This window comes from Neopelma chrysocephalum, unplaced genomic scaffold (genome assembly GCF_003984885.1).
Source record: "Neopelma chrysocephalum unplaced genomic scaffold, ASM398488v2 Primary Assembly neopelma1_69, whole genome shotgun sequence".
NCBI classification, from domain to species: domain Eukaryota; kingdom Metazoa; phylum Chordata; class Aves; order Passeriformes; family Pipridae; genus Neopelma; species Neopelma chrysocephalum.
The window spans coordinates 7,594,840-7,613,835 of record NW_020897729.1 but is presented as its reverse complement, the minus strand read 5'-3'; the positions used below and the strand labels follow the sequence as shown (position 1 = coordinate 7,613,835).

At 47.0% G+C, this 18,996-nt stretch overlaps 1 protein-coding gene across 9 annotated transcripts in view; it reads right to left on the bottom strand.

The window, feature by feature from the left end:
- The window catches only part of TNIK (TRAF2 and NCK interacting kinase), a 153,637-nt gene that overhangs the window by 108,908 nt on the left and 25,733 nt on the right, over positions 1-18,996 (bottom strand). For all 9 annotated transcript variants that reach the window (XM_027685582.1, XM_027685581.1, XM_027685589.1 and 6 more), the window contains exon 2: positions 16,758-16,823. In XM_027685582.1, coding sequence (XP_027541383.1) covers positions 16,758-16,823 — 66 coding nt within the window. The remainder of the gene's footprint in view (positions 1-16,757; positions 16,824-18,996) is intronic.

Sequence of the window (18,996 nt, the reverse complement as noted above, 5' to 3'; positions counted from 1 at the left end):
CCAGCCCCAGCCCCAGCCCCAGCCCCAGCCCCAGCCCCAGCCCCAGCCCCAGCCCCAGCCCCAGCCCCAGCCCCCACGGCCTTCTCCAGGGGAGAAGCTTGTGGGTTGTGGACTTTTATTTTCCACTCATTCAATCACAGAAACTCCTTGAAGGAGATCTGCTGGTTCACATAAAGCTGCAATAACGAAGCAGGTTTTCAGTGTTTGATTCATGACACTGACCTGGGCTCTAAAAGCTTCTAATTTTTCTGTGAGCTCCTGGCTAATGGGATATATCTCCAATATTGCCAGTGGGTTCTTTTGTGCACAGCCTCAAGTAACCTCTGGCACAGCCTGAGGACATTCTTCTTCTCTCCTTTCACCTTACAAAAAATAAAATCTACAATAATTAATATTGAACTGAGTTCATAAAGCCAGGAAGACTAAGTGCCCCCACTGTAGCACTCCTGCTGATACCTACGGGAATGTCGGATACACCATCGTGCCAGGGTTTGAAAGGGCAAAGGAGTGTAAAATCATCTATGTTCAGTGTTCACCTGTGATCCACCATGTCCCAAGTTATGGAAGGAGCCCATGGGTGGTACCAAAGGTTAAGTGATTATTGAGAATGCACCATAGAAAGGGGTATTTGAAGCTACTTGAGAAGAGGAGATGCCACGCCTCTGAGCAGCCAAGAGAAACAGCCTAAGCATACAAAGCCTTTAGGTCTTACTCCCAGCAGGAAGGTAGCATCTAAAGTCAGCTGGGTAATTCAATCTTGTCTCCCCATCTCAGCTGCTGGCAGAGGGCTTGGTGAGTTACCTTCAGAAAAAGAGATCTGTCCCATTCCAACAGCTTACAGAGGCCACACAAAGATGCCACCAGCAGAGCAGAGTCAGGCCAGGCTCTGCAGAAAGATGTTTGCTGCTCTGACTGGCAGCTATGGTTTCCATGGTTAAGCTTTCATTCAGAAGACAAAGCTACCCATATGCAAAGTTAAGTAAATCAGTTAAAACAGTGAACCCTGTAGCATAACACAGTCACTCTACTCTTTAGAAAAAACACTGCTCTTCACAGATGCCTTCTACTTGTTGAGATCTAAGGTGTGTCTGCATCCTCTGTAAGAGACCACAGCCGGTGCCAGGCCCTCGGAATGCACAGATTGTGTGTGACGCCACCAGGAACCATCCTGGGTCCAGGTAATCTGTGTCCACAGCTGCCCTCTCACTCAGCTCCCTTTTATCCATTCTTCCAAGTCTCCCCTGATGCTGCTAAACGTGATCTCGTTCCTGCGCCAAGCCAATCAAACACAATTCACTGCCATCAACTCTGCACTCATGAAGGCTTTCTCCTCTGCTGCTGAAGACAGACCAGCATCTCTGTAGGACCTCAAGTCCTGCAGGGACCACAGCCAAATCTGCAGCTACCGAAAGAACTCCCTCCTTTGCACTCTTTTCACCAGCAAAGGCTCTTTAGATGATGGAGGAACTGTAAAGCTCATTCCCTGCAGCAAACAGCCTTCTCTGCACTGAATGTTGAACTGAAGATGTGCTGAGACTTATCTATTTTTTTCTGCAGCAGTTTTCCCTCAGTCCTGATCCCAAAGCCAGTTTCTCCTTCCTTGAGGACTCAAGGTCAGTGAGACCTTGGGAGAGGCGGAGGGTATCTGCTATAGGATGGTTTGTGTACACACAGGGCACATATCTCAGATGAAAGGAGTGATCTGGAAACTTCCATAACTGAGTTGTGCTTATCCACACATATCCCACAACCCTCATACCTCAACCTCTTTGCTAATCCAGTGTTTCCTGCTTCAGTTGCACCTCTGCTTTTCACTCTGGATGAATCCTTTTCTTTCACAGCATCCTCTGCACTTCCATTCCTGTTGTTAAACTCAGTAGTATATCTTGTGGTAGCCTTTAATGGTGAGCATCAATAAAACAGATCAGCCTTCCAAGTCTTTTGTTTTCCAGTCAAATATATATCTGCTTTCTCCCTCTCAGTACTATTTTCCTCTAAGCACTGGCTCAACTGAGGGACTTCTGCATCACTGCTTCTGGGCTGACATCATTTAGATGGATGCTGTGGGGCCAGTCACCCCCAAGAGCTGTCTCACTCCTCCATCATTTGGAAGTGCTCATCTATTACAAACATTTCCCTTCACATTTTCCTTCACCACTCTAAGAAAATATTAACACTCCTATCAGACACATTATATTTGCTACACATTTCTAGGTACCTCTGTTCCAAACAGTTCTATTAGAAGCCTTTGTACCCATTAAGGCCTGAAAGAATGAATGCCAGTGGCCTTTTGTAGGTTAATCCACGAGAGATCAAAAGAGTGCAAGACATTCTGTCTATTCAAATTACTCATTTTACAGTATAATAGTATGAATATTAATATTGTCCATTGAAAAAGTGTGTTAATTAGGATGCTGGCAGTTTTCTGGACCACTGCCACCCAAAGTAAGCACTCGAGGGTACGTGACTATTCAAGCTGAGGTCCCAAATCACCGTTAATGACAGTGGCACACTCAGCTCAAGAGCCAAATAACCAAAATAATTAACAAGGGAACAACCTACAGAGGGTTAATGTTATTTATTTCTCCTCTACTAATTTCAGTTATTCCACTCCCTAGTAAAACAGTATTTAACCAGACCACAAATAATTTGCATAGCACACACGTGACAGCTGCTGGGAGGTTTTTAAGCAAACGGAACAAATGCCTCATTAATAACTAAGCGCCAAGAAATGCTGAAAGAATTTTGTACCAGACCATCAAAAACCATAGCAGTTTATTCTTCTGATGCTTGCCTTGGATTAAACACTACACTCCTTTGATAAGACTGGTTTGGACAGATGAGAAAATGGAGAAGGCAAGGTCCACATATGTACAAGGACACAAACTTGGGAGGTTCATCATAGTTCAGGCACAACTTTTTTATGCAGGTAAAGGTTCTACAAGCTCAGGGAGAGGCCTGGTCTCTGGTACATTAATAGCACACAGATGATCTTTAGCAGATATGATATTCCCCCCTTTCCAGTTTCTGTGTCTATTTTTATCCTACAGCATGGGTGTGCAACCTTCACTGTAGTCTGCTGATCACAAGGCTAATCTTCATTTTCTGCCAGCAAAACGAAAGGTCAGCTACTGACCAGACACCAGGAAGGTCTCCCAGATGCCTGGGTATTTACAGACCTGACAATCCTGATGTCAGCAAGCATCTTGCCACAGAGGAAGCAAGCAGACCTGCAACCCTGGGTACCACTGACCCCAGGACACCACCACTGTTCCCCAAAATGCTTGAGATTTGCAAACACACTTTTTTCCACTAAGGAAATAAACCCTAAAATTTTGGAAATTGTTGCAAAAATAAGATTTTTACTGAGGGGTCTGATTTGAATGAAAAACCCATAGATTTTGTTTGGCTGGGCTGTTTTCTCCAAGGTGGAAGAAAAGCCCATTAGCTCGCTTGGACCTCGCTCATTCTGCTTCAGGGGAGGTATTTTCCTTTGGGATTGCTCTAAGTTGGAAACACTAATCCAGGTTTCCCATCTGTGAACCACTGCCATGGTTATAAAGGGCCAAAGTCCTTCTACTCCTCAAAGATGTTGTAGCCAAAACTTATTTTCACAAACTGGAGTTTCTCAGCATGGTGGGACTGACAAAACTTAGTGCCACGCTCTTCAGCACATCAAGATATGCTAATTTTGGCTCATACCCAAAGGTCAAGAGATCCAGTTTCTCCTGCAGGACCTCCAGCAAAGCCTCTCAGCCCCATTTATGAAAGCAGAGACTTCAAAACATCTGGCAAGGACATGAGTATTTCATTTTCAGAAGTTCTCAGCGCCCCGACCAGCAACATAAGTCAACAAAAGCATGAGGTCCACCAGCACATCTGTAGGTCAGGTCCCTTTTTGCCTCGATGTAAACTAAGGCAAATTAAAGCAGACTCCTGCAAGCACAGATGACCAGGGCCTCTGGATTTTGCATTCCCACCTGACCTATGGGGCTGCAGAGGAGACTTTGCATGTGCACGTACACACCCAGGCTTGGGGTGAGAGAGAGGTTCAAACACAAAGAATTTCTGGCTGCTAAAGACCATTAGTTGGAAGCAGCTGCAGAAACCTTTGATAATTCCCCAGGTTACTGAGCACTGTGCTGCTTAAATCTCTCCCTGGCCAGAGCTATTGCTTGTCACCCACCAAAAGCTAATCCTCTTTTTTCAGATTTTGTCTCTATCTTCTCTTTTCCCCCTCTCCATATGAGTGCAAAGAACCTTTAATCTTAATTTCAGATGTACTTTTCATGATGTTGCAGATGTGTTATCTGCCACTGACAGTATTTGCCACCTATTTCTCCTTAAAGGACACTGCTTGACCTTGTAACAGCTTCCATGCCTCCAGCTTTAGAGGCTGAGCCTTTCTATTTGAATGGATCACAAGTAATCACTTTTCTGTATCCATTATTAGCAGTGAACCAGCTACCCAGAGAGCTTCTGCTTTGGGTTTGGTTTTTTTTTTCCCCCTCCGAATGCAGCATTTTTCCCAGGCAGAGACATATTATGGCAATTCAGACACTGACAACTGTGTAAATCACACCCAGGCAAAAGTTATTGATGACCTCATTCCAGTAAAGCATGAGATGATCAGGCTGCCCCATGGTATTTTGATCATCTGAGAACCCTGAAACTGAAAGTTGCAGGCTCCATTTTGCTTGGAAACCTAACAAAAGGCATTAAGTGTGACAAAAGGCACTTAGAACATCTCTTAAATTATCTCATTTCACACCAGCAGTAACAAATACTCGTTTTCCTCTATTAATACACTCTCCTTGCCCATAACTGTTCTCATTTTTCTAATTTTGAATTAAAATGCTTTCAAGTTATTGATCCCCTCTGCTAGAATCCTTTGCTTCTGTTTTTATTAGTTCTTGTACACGGCCTAATTTGAATGATATGAACAGTGCATCCAACACAACCACCTCTCTAGCAGACCTGTCTCCCAGGAGTCGACGTGATTAATCTCTCCCGTGCAAGACAAGTCACGTTCCACAGCCCCAACTCCTCCACACTGCTGGCGTGCTTAGAGTGGTACTCTCACATCTTTTATTAAATTATGTAATTAGCTTGTTTCTTCTCAAGTGCCTTCCCGAACAGGTTGTAAACGGTCACCAACGAGGGAACAAGAAAACCCAACGCTCACAAGTGTATGCTGGAGCTTTCAAGAGCACTTGCTCTTGCCCATCGTTGGATTTCTCCCCGTGCCAACTCATCTGTGGGCTCACACAGCCCAAGAGACATTCCCTAGTATCGGAATAGTGCTGAAGGCAGTAATTAGCAGAGGCTAAGGCACAGACTGCTGTAGCTATGCCAGGAGCTGCAACCTCTCCCAAGGGATGTGGGGTGCCCTCGCAGCTGGCTGGGGCTTCTTGGACCCTTACTGGCGGGCACACCCCACTGCCAGGGGCTCAGCCAGCTGAGGGACGGGCCTCACATACTGCCCTAGCACCAGTCTCTTCCCTCACTATATTTAAATCCAACTAGTGATATGCAGAGTCCTCCCTAAACACCACCCCAGGCACCTTATCACAGGTTTAGGGCTCTTTTTGGAAGAAAGACAGCAGATTTTGAGAAAGGCTCATGGATTAACCCAAAATTGTGCTCTCACTGTGAGCCCTTTGGCTAATCCATGTCGCTTGCTACACACCCTCAGTGCCTGCTGGCATCTGGCTGCTCTGCACGCAAGCAGTATCTCCTGCAGCACAGCATGGGAAAGGCACCAATCTCCCTTGGCCATGCCAAGCTTCAGCCAATATGGGCAGATTAAAAAAAAAAAAACAAACACCAAAACCAAACCAAACCCCCAAGTTAGTCACAAGGGAGAAAAAGGCTGTAAGGTGGAGGTGGTGCTGTAGTGCTTAACCTGGATGAACAAACGCGTAGTGCACAAACAAACTCTGCACAAAGCTAAATGCCAATGATTCACAGAGCCCAAGTCAACCCAGGCCAAAGACTCATGAACAGCTTGAGAACAAGCTTCTCCCTGCCCCCGTGTCCTTCCTGAAGCAGAAAGCTGTAACCTGGCTCTCCCATGCCTGGCCAGTCTGGCACGCCAGCACAGCACAGCAGCACACGTGCGAGTCCATTTGCTGTCCAAGGAGTTCCATGGCAGCCAGCATGAAGGAACAATCTGCCCCATCCATGATGGCTTTCAAAGGTTGGATAGTGACAGACCTCAAATCCAGCTGTTCCTGTGGGGAATTAACCCCGTGGGCAGCATCACTTCTAGGGAATGGCCATGCTGTGGACCCACTGACCAGCTGAATAACTTCTCTGCAGTGCCCACCACTCCCCTAACCCACCAACTCTGTGTGGATGCTAAAGGCTGAGGACCCCAAACTACACCACGACTGCCATGGCTCTTCTATCCCAACAGATGCTGGGTTTTGCCAGTTAAAAAACCATCATACTGGAGGAGCTTTTAGTAGGTGTTTGAGGGCCCAGCTCACTGTTTGGCTGCTACAGGACTTCCAGCTGATGCCGAGTGTTTTCTGTGTGACCAGGAGGACTCACCCACTGGACGATGCCCTTCGGTGCCACGGATCAAGACTCTTCTGCACTTTGGGCAGCTTCATGACTTCAGCAAACAATGTTTTTGCAAAGTCCAAAAATGTAATTTGATGTTGTGTTTCAGAAGCCTGTTCCTCTAACACAAGATTTCCATTTTCTTTGGCAAACCACCCCTCGTGTTAGCCCTACTGGCATTCAGATACACAATTCACAATTCATCTGGAACTATTTACAGAAATTCTGCTGAACTGGCTGTCTTTCCATTAGTTATGTAGAGAAGAAAAGGTTTGGCCTCGATCCTCGACCTGCTGAATTAAAGTGTGAAAGAGAAAATCTCCGAAGCCCAGGAACACAAAGGCATTTCCACTGGTGCTGCCCACTGCGGCTACAGCCATAATTGCTCTGAAAAAAACCAAGAGACTAATGGCAACTCCAGTGAAATTTGCAATTTTTCCTAAGCCCTGATAGCTGCTTACATGTGAATTTTTACCTCTGTAAAACATAAAGATGCAGAGAGCTCAGCAGCAGAGATTCCCATCCCATCCTAATCTTGGGGTGACCACCAGCCCCCAGAGTTGCTTGTCCAGATGGAGGAACCACCCTGAAGTTCGCACACCAACAGTTATTTCAAGGAAAGCACAATGACAACCTTTGAGGAATGAATCACACCTTTTAACTAATAAGGACATATCCACAAGTTAATTTTTTTTTTTTTTTAGTACAGCTGGTTTACTGTACAATCCTGATCTCGTTTGCTCTAGATACCATGCAGGCAAACACAAAATACATTTCTCCACACTGACCCTGTTAATAAGCATTTCTCGAGAGAGCAGAAGAACTGTGAGGAGCTAACACCAGTTTTTTATTTGTTTATTACAAGCTAGACTTATTGAAACAACATCCCACCCAGCACTAACTGGGAAAAATAATAATTACATCAAGCTAAGGCCACATCCCCTGGAAGGAGATGAGATGGGAGCATTGTGCATTGCCCGTTCCCTGGAGCCCAGTGAAGCATCACCTCCAGCACGAGAAGCATGTCACACTAACAGGTCTTGCCCAGATAAGGTGATCCTGCCTCTCCATCATTAGAGCCCATGGAGAGCTAACAAAGACAGCACAGCTTCCAGACCAGTCTTGTGGGCAGCTTTGTAAAATTAACTATGGGCACCTGATACCCAATTCTCTCCCCCTCCAGCACTACCATTTTTAAACACGATGGGCTGGATTGCATCCCTGTCCCTTTCTGCCCCTGCACGTCCAGGTCATTTAAAGTATCATTTGCCATCAGGTTCAGTGGGCTGAAAAAAAAAAAAAAAAAAAGGATGTGCAGAAGGCTATTCCTTTCGAAAACTCACTGCCACGGATCACAAGCACCCCTGTAAATATTAGAAACCAGAGCAGAGCAGCAACCCTTCCACCCCAGGGTGCTCCTCCTATTCATGCTGCTGAGACCCTTGGTGAAACCCCCAACCACACAACTGAAGTAGCCCAACAACCCAGGAAGTTCCTACAGCCCCCCAGTCCAACCACCACACTAAAGCAGAGATTCACACCAAGAGAAAGCCCACCAGTCCCAATCCGGCACTTAAATTTCTCATCCTCATGCTAACAAAGGCTCAGGTTCCCCCACATCCCTTTCCAGCTGATTGCAGTCCCGTCTGCAGCCCAGACTCCTTCCCAGCCACCTATGCATGAGCCAGGGGAGATGGGCTGGGGGAAGAGCACAGCATGGTGGGGATGTGGGGATGGACTTGGGCTCTTAGCCACGCACTTCCATGTGCACATTCCAAAACAAGAATTTAGAGACCTAAAATGCACACAAAAAATTTAAAGACTTAAACAAAACAAAAAAAAATTTACACCAATCTGCCATTCTTATGCAAGGAGAGGAAAAAATCCCACAACATTTGGAAGCAGGCTGTGTTTGCTTGGCACTTTCCATCTTTAGGTAATTAGTGTAAAGGGCTTCCCAGGTAAACCTAAGAATAAGCTGCAGATTTCAAGAGAAACACAATTCTCTGCAGTGAGCCTTCAAAGCATAACCAGAAGTTGCAGAGCTCCAACCGGCTCCCTGTAGGCATCGCTTGCCTTCAAGTCTTCAGGGTCAGCCACAAGTCAAACTGCATCAAAATTTGGAAAGACATAAAAAAATGACAAGCAAAAAACGTCTCTGAAGACAAACACTACAGCAGTAGAGAATGCCTCAAATCCACAGCCTGGACCAACATTTACAGGCTGCTGCTCCTCCCATCCCCTTCTCTAAACCTTCTAAAAAGCACCCTCCTAGCTGAGAGTGGCACCTTCAGAGCTGGGAGGAACAAAACACCTCTCAGCTCTAAAACCTACTTTTCAGTGCTTCTCTCGGTTCTTTTCCTCAGCTGACCTATCAGCAGCTGCTGTACTTGCTCCTCTGGGAATCAGCCTCACTCCCAGCCTTTTGTTTTCACAATGTTGGTGCAGGGGCACCAAACCCCATCTCCTCATAGATCGCTTTCCAATGCTGGTACCACCCAGCAGCTCCCAGCTCTGCCTCCCCAGACCACCCCAGCAATACAAGCTTCAGCAGGACAAGAAGCTCCTCCTGAAAGGGACAGCGATGCTTTCACATGCAATAATCCCAGTTCTAGAAGTTGCCTGTTTTCTAAACAGCTCCCCCACACTGCACTTCTACCTCTCAGAGTGTCCTCACACAAGACCTGAGAAAAGATGGGTCTGAGTTCCCAGTCCAGCCATTCCTATGGGATAGGAGAAGGTGGTATAGGACACGGGGCTTGCTCATATCATCTGCAGAGCAGGTGCTTGCACAGAGCATCTTCTAATCCCCACAAGTCAAGGAGAGAGCTCTCCCTCCATCCCTATCCATGCCTGGCACTCACAAGAACAGCACTACAGGACCCACCACCATGTTCCCCATGCTTTTCATTACCACTGACTTTATTTGGCATCTTCAAAGGCAGCTTTTTAACCCTAAACCATTGCAGATATCTTTCGTGCAATATTTACAGAATCAGAGCATCCAGCAATGCAGGGGAAACTGGACAAATGTCACTTTGCAGATGCAATGGTCTGCTCCTGACCTCCCCCCTGCCCTTTCCCTTCACAAACTCTGCAGGCAGGGAAAGGGAACATAGATTAACAGGGAGGCAACACAGGAACATTTCTAATCACCTTTTATAACCTGCATTCTATGGGACTGAAATGCAAAAAGTACCTTTCCCTTATATTATTCAGAAAGCAGTGAAGCTAATGCGACATATTGGTGCGTAGGTGTGTGTGGGCTGGTTTCTTGGGGGGAGGGAGGGCTGAGGGCTCGCTCTGTGTTTCAGAGAAATGAAGCAGCACAAGATGTACCAGTTGCTCTGGTAACAAAGCTTTTGCCTTTTTTTTTTCTTTTTGGGTAAGAGTGAAACATCATTTTAAGCGTTTTCCAGTTCAGACTTCCTTGCCTGCATGGCAAAAACAAGTTCTCATTTCAGAAACACACACACACTCCTTTTGAGTCAGCAAGGAAAGGACCTTCTCCTCTCAAGATATTATAGCATCGTAGGGAAGCCGATAAATTGAGGTCGCCCATTTCCCTCCCGATAACGCTCGCAGGCGTTATCACACACCAGAATGCCAGCCCAGCCCCTTCCTGCAACCCAGGACGAGCTGATAAAAGCCCAGCATCTGTGAGCTGGTGCCTACAGAGGCAGGGGAGACACCAGCCCTGGTGAGGACCCTCACATGGCAGCACCACCGCCCTCTCTGCCGGCACACGGAGCCACCCCAGCGGAAACAATGGCTTAATATTTAATACTGTGCTTGTAATACGGAAGGATTATAAAGCAGCTTGTCAGGGTTTTAAATCCATTCACACTCACACAGACCATGTGCGACCTTGGAGGTGCCCACACACATGGGTCTGCGTCTGGATGGGGGTGTGAGCGCTCCAGCCACCACCAAAACCATCCCAGCAGAAGGAAGAGCCCTGATGGGACAGGATAACTGCTCTGCTGCCCCAGTGGGTCAGAGGCAAGGTGCTTCCCTGTCCAAGTCCCATGGAGCAGGCTCTTACTGCAGCACCAAACCCCAGAGAAAGCCAGAGAGCTTCCCAAACCCAAAAGGCCAACCCCTCATCTGCAGCAACCACCAGACCAGACGAGGGATAGCTACACACATTCACACATGTGGTTACTCTAAGCCTGCCCTGCCATGCAGCAAAAGCAATCTCTGAAGACCTTGAAAACACAAAGAAGGACCTAAAATCGAGGACCTGATGCTAGAACCACCAATACAGCTCGAGTCACACCCAGCCTCACAGCGGGTGAACATCACGGTTCATTTTATAAACAAGAAGGTGGAAAAAGGGAAATGCTTGCATTGCACCTTCAAATCAAAAGCTGGCTGTCTAGGGTTAGAGCTGCTTGTTCAGATTGCAAGATGATGGAGCTCTGAATTCCTTCAGCAGCGGGCAAAAGCGAGCACCAGGTGCCCTTGGTGTGCTCAGGACCAGCACACAGCAGGCAGCACCACAGGACAGGTGTTTGGATGAAGGTGGGCAGCACCACGACCTGGTCTGCAGGCAGTGCACATGGTGTGCACACATTCAGTCCAGTCTCTCGAGCAAGGCACAGCAGTCAGTCTGCAGCTATAAAAGCTGTGTGCGTAAACTAAGATTAATTCTTTACAGCAACAATCCCCAGGAAATATTAATTGTGTGCAGCATGGTAGCTTCTTCCACACGGCTAAAAGCAACAGTGATTAATTATCGAACTATTGACCATCAGCCTTTCAGGAAGGGAGACAATAAACCAACTGATTATTAAAAACAATTACTGTCATTCTTGACTCAGCCTAATTACCTGAGCTGCTAATAATGACCCAGGAACCTGCAGAGTTTCTGTTCTCACCAGGGCTGATGCAAGGGCTCAGGGCTTGATTGGTAGCAGTCAGATCTCAGGCAGGCTAAACATGGCACAGACCCCACTTTATTTTCTCATATTCCCCCCTCAAAATATGTAGAAGGAAAAAAGAGTCTTCTAAAAGCCTTTCTTTAGGATATTCACCTGCTACCCCACCAGCCTGCACTGGTGGAATGCCCAGGGGTGCCAGGAGGAAGGATGCCACTGTGCAGGGAATGCATAAACAGCACCTGGGAGGGCAGGACACATCTTCTGCCTTCTTCTCTGGCACATGCAAACTCTGGGACAACATTATCAGCAACAGGCTTGTGTCTGGGACATTCTCAGGGGTTTGACTCAGGGAACAATCTCTCCCAGCAGTCCTGCTGCTCCCAGCCCTCCAGCAACAGGTGACCTTGGATTTCAAATATTTTATTCACTTTCTCATACCCACACACCTCAACATCTCCATGTACTGGGTCAAACCTGGGTGTTTGCCTCCAGGTGGATCAGTCCTGGCTTCTGGCAAATGCCAGCTTGGTAGTAAAGAAGTAAGTCCTGATTAAAGACCTTGGGATGCATTTCTTTATCCTTCGCCCCTATGTATTGTACCTCAGACAGACACACACAGTGCAACAAAGAGCAATTGCAAAAACAGTATCCTCTTCAAACAGCTGCCTAACTTGGGCTGGCAGGGGACAGGGACAGCCCATGGGCAGCCACCCTGCCTGGTGGCTGGTGGCACCCCAAGCTGGCTCGTGGGGTGACCCCCTGCTCTGCTCCATCCTGTGGTGATGGAGGAGCTCCCTGGAGGGCCACAGCTGAGAGTGGCGGCACGTGGATCCCACACACTCTAAATTAGAACACAGAATACTGCTGCGTAATGGCTTAGTGATTATATGGCATTTACCAGATAATTAAACAATCAATAGTTATTGTGCAGTTACGGAGTTGCCCACATACTGTATCTTGTACCCTGTAAAATAAAACCTTGTTGAAGCTGTAAATGGAGAGCCACATCCCCAGAGCACAAGGCAAAGCAGGACCTGGCATTTATGACTGCTGTCCTCCTGGCACGGTTGGGAAGAAGCACGTGGGTACCTAATCTCAACATCATTTATTTCAATGTTGCAAAACTACACAAGATGAGAGGGGCAAAGGTTACCATCTGATCTATTTCCTGAATTTTTTTTCCCTCTATTGCAAAGGCTTGCGTCAAAACCCTTCTTGGGTGATACCATACACAGGCCAGCGTGTCATAGTCCATGGCTGAGCCCATAAAAACATCAGGGGAGTGCTTTTGGTTTTCAACATATTCAGTGCACAGTAAGTAGCCCACTGCATGTCTGCCCCAGCCTTATAACCATCTGTTGGACAGGTATTTGAGTAAAACAGTGTACTTTTGCTTTGAAGCCATGTGTTTATTGGTGCTGGACAGCCCCACAGTTGTGGCCCTGATTTATCCAGGCAATCTAGGCATACAGGGTATTTTAAGGAGTATTTGTCTGCTCTCTTATGCAAATTAGAGATAAGCAGTAATAATAATGTTCTGGAACATAAAAGCAGCATTTCCCTACACTTTGGATAATGCTTTGAAGGGTCTTAGTGAGTTTTGTGTCTACAGTTTTGCTTTCAGCCATCAGCCACCTGCTAAAAACCAGTGAGGCAAAAGCTCAGTTCCCCAAGTCCAATTCATTGTATTCCTGTTAGTCATTTCTTTAAACATCTTAAATTAAAAAAAAAAGAAAATCCAAGGACACACTAAAATCCACTTCTGGCACAGAAGCTAGCAAGCTTTCAGTCCTTTATCAAAACCAGTTTACAATCTGTAACATTAGATGCAGGATTATTAGAAAATAAAGAAAAGCTTCCGATTCAATTAGAGAGATAAATCATCACTGGTGCGGTCCCTCATTAAAATAAAAAAATCAAGCTATTCACAAGAGATCATTAAGCAGCGAGCAAGGAATGTTATTTCTCTCTGCATTTTTCTGAAGTGAAGAGCTTGTGGTCGGGGTTAGAGAACTGAGAGCAGAGCAGGTCACTGCTGAGGGCTCCTGTGGCACTGAGGTGTCACTGGGGTATAGCCAAAGCTGGGAAGGACCGAAGGGATGTTTTAACCTGCCATCCTGAGCAAAGACCGACCTTTACTTGAAAATACAGAGGTCAAACCAAACCAGTCACCTTTGCCTTGAGCACAAGGCTCAAAGAACAAGGCTTTGAATCACAAAAGCACTCTGAACCACCTGATAGGAACCTTCAAACCATGACCCAGAAAGCAGGATCAAAGTGACTTCTGCAGTGAGCTTCATCCTGGTGCCCCCAGTCCAGCAGCCCTCCTTTTGCGGGATCTTAACATGCACTGGGCTTGGCCAACACATCTCTTCTATGAGCAAGGAGAAGGCACTGGCAGGGGCTCCCCAACCTCTCCAACACAGCAGATCCGGAAGCTGGTTCCATGAATCCCTGCTCTCTGAGGGCTCCTCTTACTGCAGTACTACCAGACCCTTCTCAGCCTGCTCCCCACTGTCAGGCTGCAACACCATTCAGTCACCAGAACAACGTAACTGTGCACTTTATCCCACGGGATCAATGGGAACTTTGCATCCTGTACATGTCCCTCTAGGTCCTGTGCAGGCCAGCTGGCTATCACCAGGACACCTGTAGTCTCTAGCACAAACATGGCCATGTGGCAGTGTTAGACCTGGCTGCTAAATCGGGTTTTCTGGGGAAACATCAGGGCTGCAGTCCTGTTCCGGCAGTCTCACGGCACACAAACAAGATGTTCTCCCCTGCCTAGAATAAACATCTCACTTCTGCCTCTTCCCAACAGGAAAGTTGCTTTTCTTGCCTCAAGAGAGGGATCAGCTGTGAGAAGAACAGGTGATGCTCACCAGGTGACCGTTCCTGGCCACAGAGCTCAGGCTGGAAGCCAGCACCAGAACCTAAAAACACAGCCAGAGGCACATACAGCCTCTACGAGGACATCAATGGTGCTCCTGGGGTAACACCACCACAGACGGGAGGATCACCATCCCTGCAGGGATTTAAAAGACATGCAGATGTGGCACTTAGGGACATGGTTTAGTGGTGGACTTGGTAGTGCTGGGTTAATGGCTGGACTCGATCTTAAAGACCTTTTCCAAACTAAACGATTCGGTGAACCCCAGCCCTGCCTCAGAGGGGTTTGAAATGGCAGTGGAACAATCTAATTATGGAGGACATGGCTCCTAGGTATGGATCACTTCTAAGGGCTGATTTAGAACGGAGCCAGAAGGTCTGTGTGTCTTGAAAGTTGATCCATTTGTTTTGCTGCAAGGGATAAATACAGCGGTGGTATCTGGAGAAAAAGAATCACAGAGATCTTATTTCCGCGCTGGGTTTTAGGGTGGGACACCATAAACATTTATGTATGTTTTATATCAAAGTCTCCTTTTGTTTACAGAGTGTGTGCTACTCCAAGACTTCAGTTTAAGAGAGCTGTGAAGTCAGCCTTAGCCTGAGCTCATACCTCAATACTTACTAATTTGGTTTGGACAGCAACGTTTTCCCCTCCGCCCCCGTCACCATCCCGTCTGGCACCGGCACCACGTGAATCACACCGGGGACAATCCGGTTACTCCAGCAAGTTAAAAACAGTTAAGAGGAGGATTTTCCCCTGGTACGGCAGGGGAAAAAGGAACACAGAAGCGTTCACCTCCCAGAAAGCCTGCACATGGACACTTCTGGGTGGTTTTTTTCCCCCCTCTGAGGTAACACACAGACGCACTGAAAGAATCAAACACAGCAAGAGGAAACTCGATCAGCTGAGCCGCGCAACCAGCAGCGCCAGCACCAGCTTATTTCCCTTTTCTGCTCTCCACAAAAACATGACGCTTTCAAAAGGCCGTTACAGGCGCATAGTTTCCACTGATTGTTAGAAATATGCACCAGTTAAAATTAGGTCACCTTCTACCATTATTTTAGCAGCTGAGAAGAAAAACAGTTCAGAAGGGAGCTCCGGTGGTGGGGAGCACATGGTGGGAAAACAATGAATGCCAGAAGGGAAGGCTCCCTGGAATATAACCTTGATAAGAACAGCTTTGGGGTGGGGTAGTTTTTCCTTTGTTTTTGTATTTTTTAAAAACACTTAGTTCAAAAATTCATACATTTAAAACTCCAGAAGTTCCAGTTCATCTCTGGTTCACTTCAATCCCTTGATCCTTCTACTGATGGATTAGCCTACAGCTGCAGGAGGAGGATGGGGGAACCACAGCTCTTTAAAACCTTTCTCTTCTCTTCAGCAGGGGCAGCTCACTGTCTTTTAGAGCATGACAAGCAAGAGCTGTGTCTCCAAAGCCACAGAGTAAGAGTACATGGCTATATTCCTTTCTACAGTCAAAGGATAATACGTGCATGACGGGTAAACAGGATCTCTATGTACCCACACACACAAGTACATGTGTATACAGCACTCATGCCCACACATACAGAAGTTTTTTGGAGAATGAAGCCCAGGGGAACTATTGACTCCCAGCAGAATCAAAATATTTAGCAAATTCCTCATACAACCATGACAGAAAACATCTCCCCACCACATATTAAGTGCAGATAAACCCAGATTTTGAAATAATTCAATCCCTCCCCAACCGCACAAGAATCATCCAAGAAGAAGACTCCACCAAGATGACAAATTCTGGAAATCCTCCCAGCTAAGATGTGCTTGAGACAGGTGATATAATTTAGCAGAGGGTGGACATTTTAAATATCATTGTGAAGAAGTTCATGGGAGTAAAATCCTGCTCTCCACAGCCCTTCACTATTGCCGCATCCCGATGTTTACAGAAATTTAAAGCAATCCTACTGCCTTCAACAGGCGCTTTAATAAAAACATTTTAATAGTGTTTTTAATCCTGCAGCAGGTTTCTGCCAGTGGAAAGGACAGCAGCCAGCCCCTGTGCAAGCAGAGCACTAGACTGTAGCAAACTCATTTGGCAGCCTATTGCAGCCGTAAACTCAGCGCTTAGGAGAGATCGAGATTTAGCTATTAAAGCACAGACTTTTCACTCCCTCCTCATCATCTAATCAATAAAAAGCAACTGGGGGGAGAGGGAAAAAAAAAAAAGCTATTTATATTTTTGTGGCAGTATCAGAACTAATATGAATTGCTTATTATAAGAGCTGTGTGCTACACGGTACTTGCACACAAAAGGCCAGAGATCAGAAATGCTGCTCTTCAGGCCTGAAAAAGTTGAAAACCTAACCAAGGTGATGTGCTGGGATGCTCTGTGTTCAACACACAGCCAAGGCAAACTGGATCACTTCAGGAGGAGGCCTTACCTTATAGACCTGCCCATAGGTACCATTGCCAACAAGCTCCACCAATTCAAAGATTCCTGCAGGATCCTAGGAGAAATGAAAAGAAGATAATTAATAAGCAATACTTACAGATCTCTGAAAAAATAAACATTCTATGAAGATCAACATCTCACTGACAAATGTTTTGAGCAGTTTAAGGTTTGCAGGCAGATCTGGGATCAGAATTACAGTGACAATGAGCAGAAGTATGGCAACATCCCAGTGACAGCCCTGCCAAGGCCCAAGCTCTGCCCAGCACTGCCCATCTCCAGCATCTGAGCTGGGAGATGCCAGGCAGGTGACTGATCATCAGTCCATTATAATGTCATCTGCTCAATGCACGAACACTCAGTTTATGCTTTAAATTCACCTGCAAATGTTTGCTATTAAAACTTAGGTTTTCTTATGCATCGGCTTTGGAATAAAACAAGCTCATTGACAGGACGTCATTTCTGGGGCTCAAAACAGGGTTTTTCAGGTCTATTCCTGATGTCAGCAGCATTAGTGTTACTTGGTCTAAAGGTCATTTTTTGCTTGGTGCCTCCTGGTTGTTGACATCCTGGTTTGTCAACCGAGATGAGCAGACCTAGGGCAGTGCTATATGAGGACACAATGACTTGGAGGGTGGCAACAAAGCACCAAACTCTGTCCCCAGATCCCCCTTCACCAGGCGTGTGCCCAGCCAGGGGAAGGACAGTCACGCTGCGCACGCTGCGCCCACTGGCACAGTTAAAAGATGATATGAGCAGTGAGGTACGAGGGAGGGTGGGGAAAGAATACACCAGCGCTGCTATTTTCTCCTCTCGGTGGGTTTTCCCCTTACAGAGGCTTTATTTATACTCTCCTGCTCCTCCTCCTTTTCCTGCACTCATCACTCCAATTTTGGATAGTGCAATCCCCCTGGAAGCTGGCGGATGCGGAGGCATCCTGGCATCCTGAGGGTCTGTGGACCCCTGTGCCCACCCAGCTGCTGCAGGGGTGACCCTGGCTCCTGTACCACCCCCATCCTCATCCTCCCTGCTGGGTTTGGAGTCACTTGAGCTATCAGACAACTTGGCATCCCAGTGAGAAAAGGGATGCCAGCTGCAATCCCAGAGGCTGCAGACAGGTCAATTGCCAGCTGTAACAGGCAAACGAGGATCAGCCAGCAGCGCTCCTTGGGAGAGAGGAGATGGACACCCACCACCCCGTTATGGACACAGAGGTTTCATTCATTACAAAGCTGCATCAGCTCAAGACGCTTCTGGGTCCAAAAGTCAAACACTGGGTCTTTGTGTGCAGCTGAGCAGCAAGGTTTAACCCAGTAATAATGCCCCAAGTAAATTAATCCAAGTCTTGACGTGACTGGCACAGATTTCCACCCAGCCCAGAACACGCACTGCCGTGGGCCTGCTGGGGTTCGGCACCTCTCTGCGACAGCGTCACAGCCACCCCTCTGATCATTCAGAAATGCCACATCCCCCTTCTGCCTGTTTCTGCATCATATGCAAGCAGCTTCCTCAAGCTGCCTGGAAAACCCTGGGGTGCTCCAAGGGGGGGGAGCCTGACTCAGCCTTCAGTGGGACCATCCACAGCAAAGGGCATGGAAGCTGTGCTGGAGGAGGCTCAGAGACCTGCCCTGGTGCACACACACCTTCAGCTGGACACTTGGGCTGGACACAGGTGAAGCTGCAGCACAACAGGTTTCTACCATGCAGCAACTCAGCCAGGTGTGGACAGCCTGTGGCTTTGCTGCCTCGGTATCAGGCAGGGAAAAGCCATGAATGGATGGGAAAAGGAACCAGGACCAGGTTTCCACACTGGGTGAGGAGGCGGAGGAGGGGGAAACATGGCAGCAGCTGCTGTTTATTTTTTGAGTTTCTTTCCTAAGGGTTGTTCTCTGCAGTGCTGAAACAACTCAGAAAGAGGCTTTTCCAGTGCTACAAGTATATCTATTTTTGAATATTCACTAGGAGATTAAGGCAGAAGAAAGCTGTGCCTAGGGCACACGCTCAGGAGGTTTGGAGAAACATCTAGAGATGCAGCTGGCCATTTCTGATAAAAGGAACTCCTTCTTGCAATGTGTTTTCCAACTTCATTCCACAAATCCTGAAACTGAAGAGCACCCCCTCCCACCATCCCATGTCACTTCTCGCTCCTCTAATGTGTGTAAATGTCAGAGGTTGTGTGGCTCCAACAGGTTTGTCTGAGTCCATCCATCACCCGGTTGCAGATCTGACAG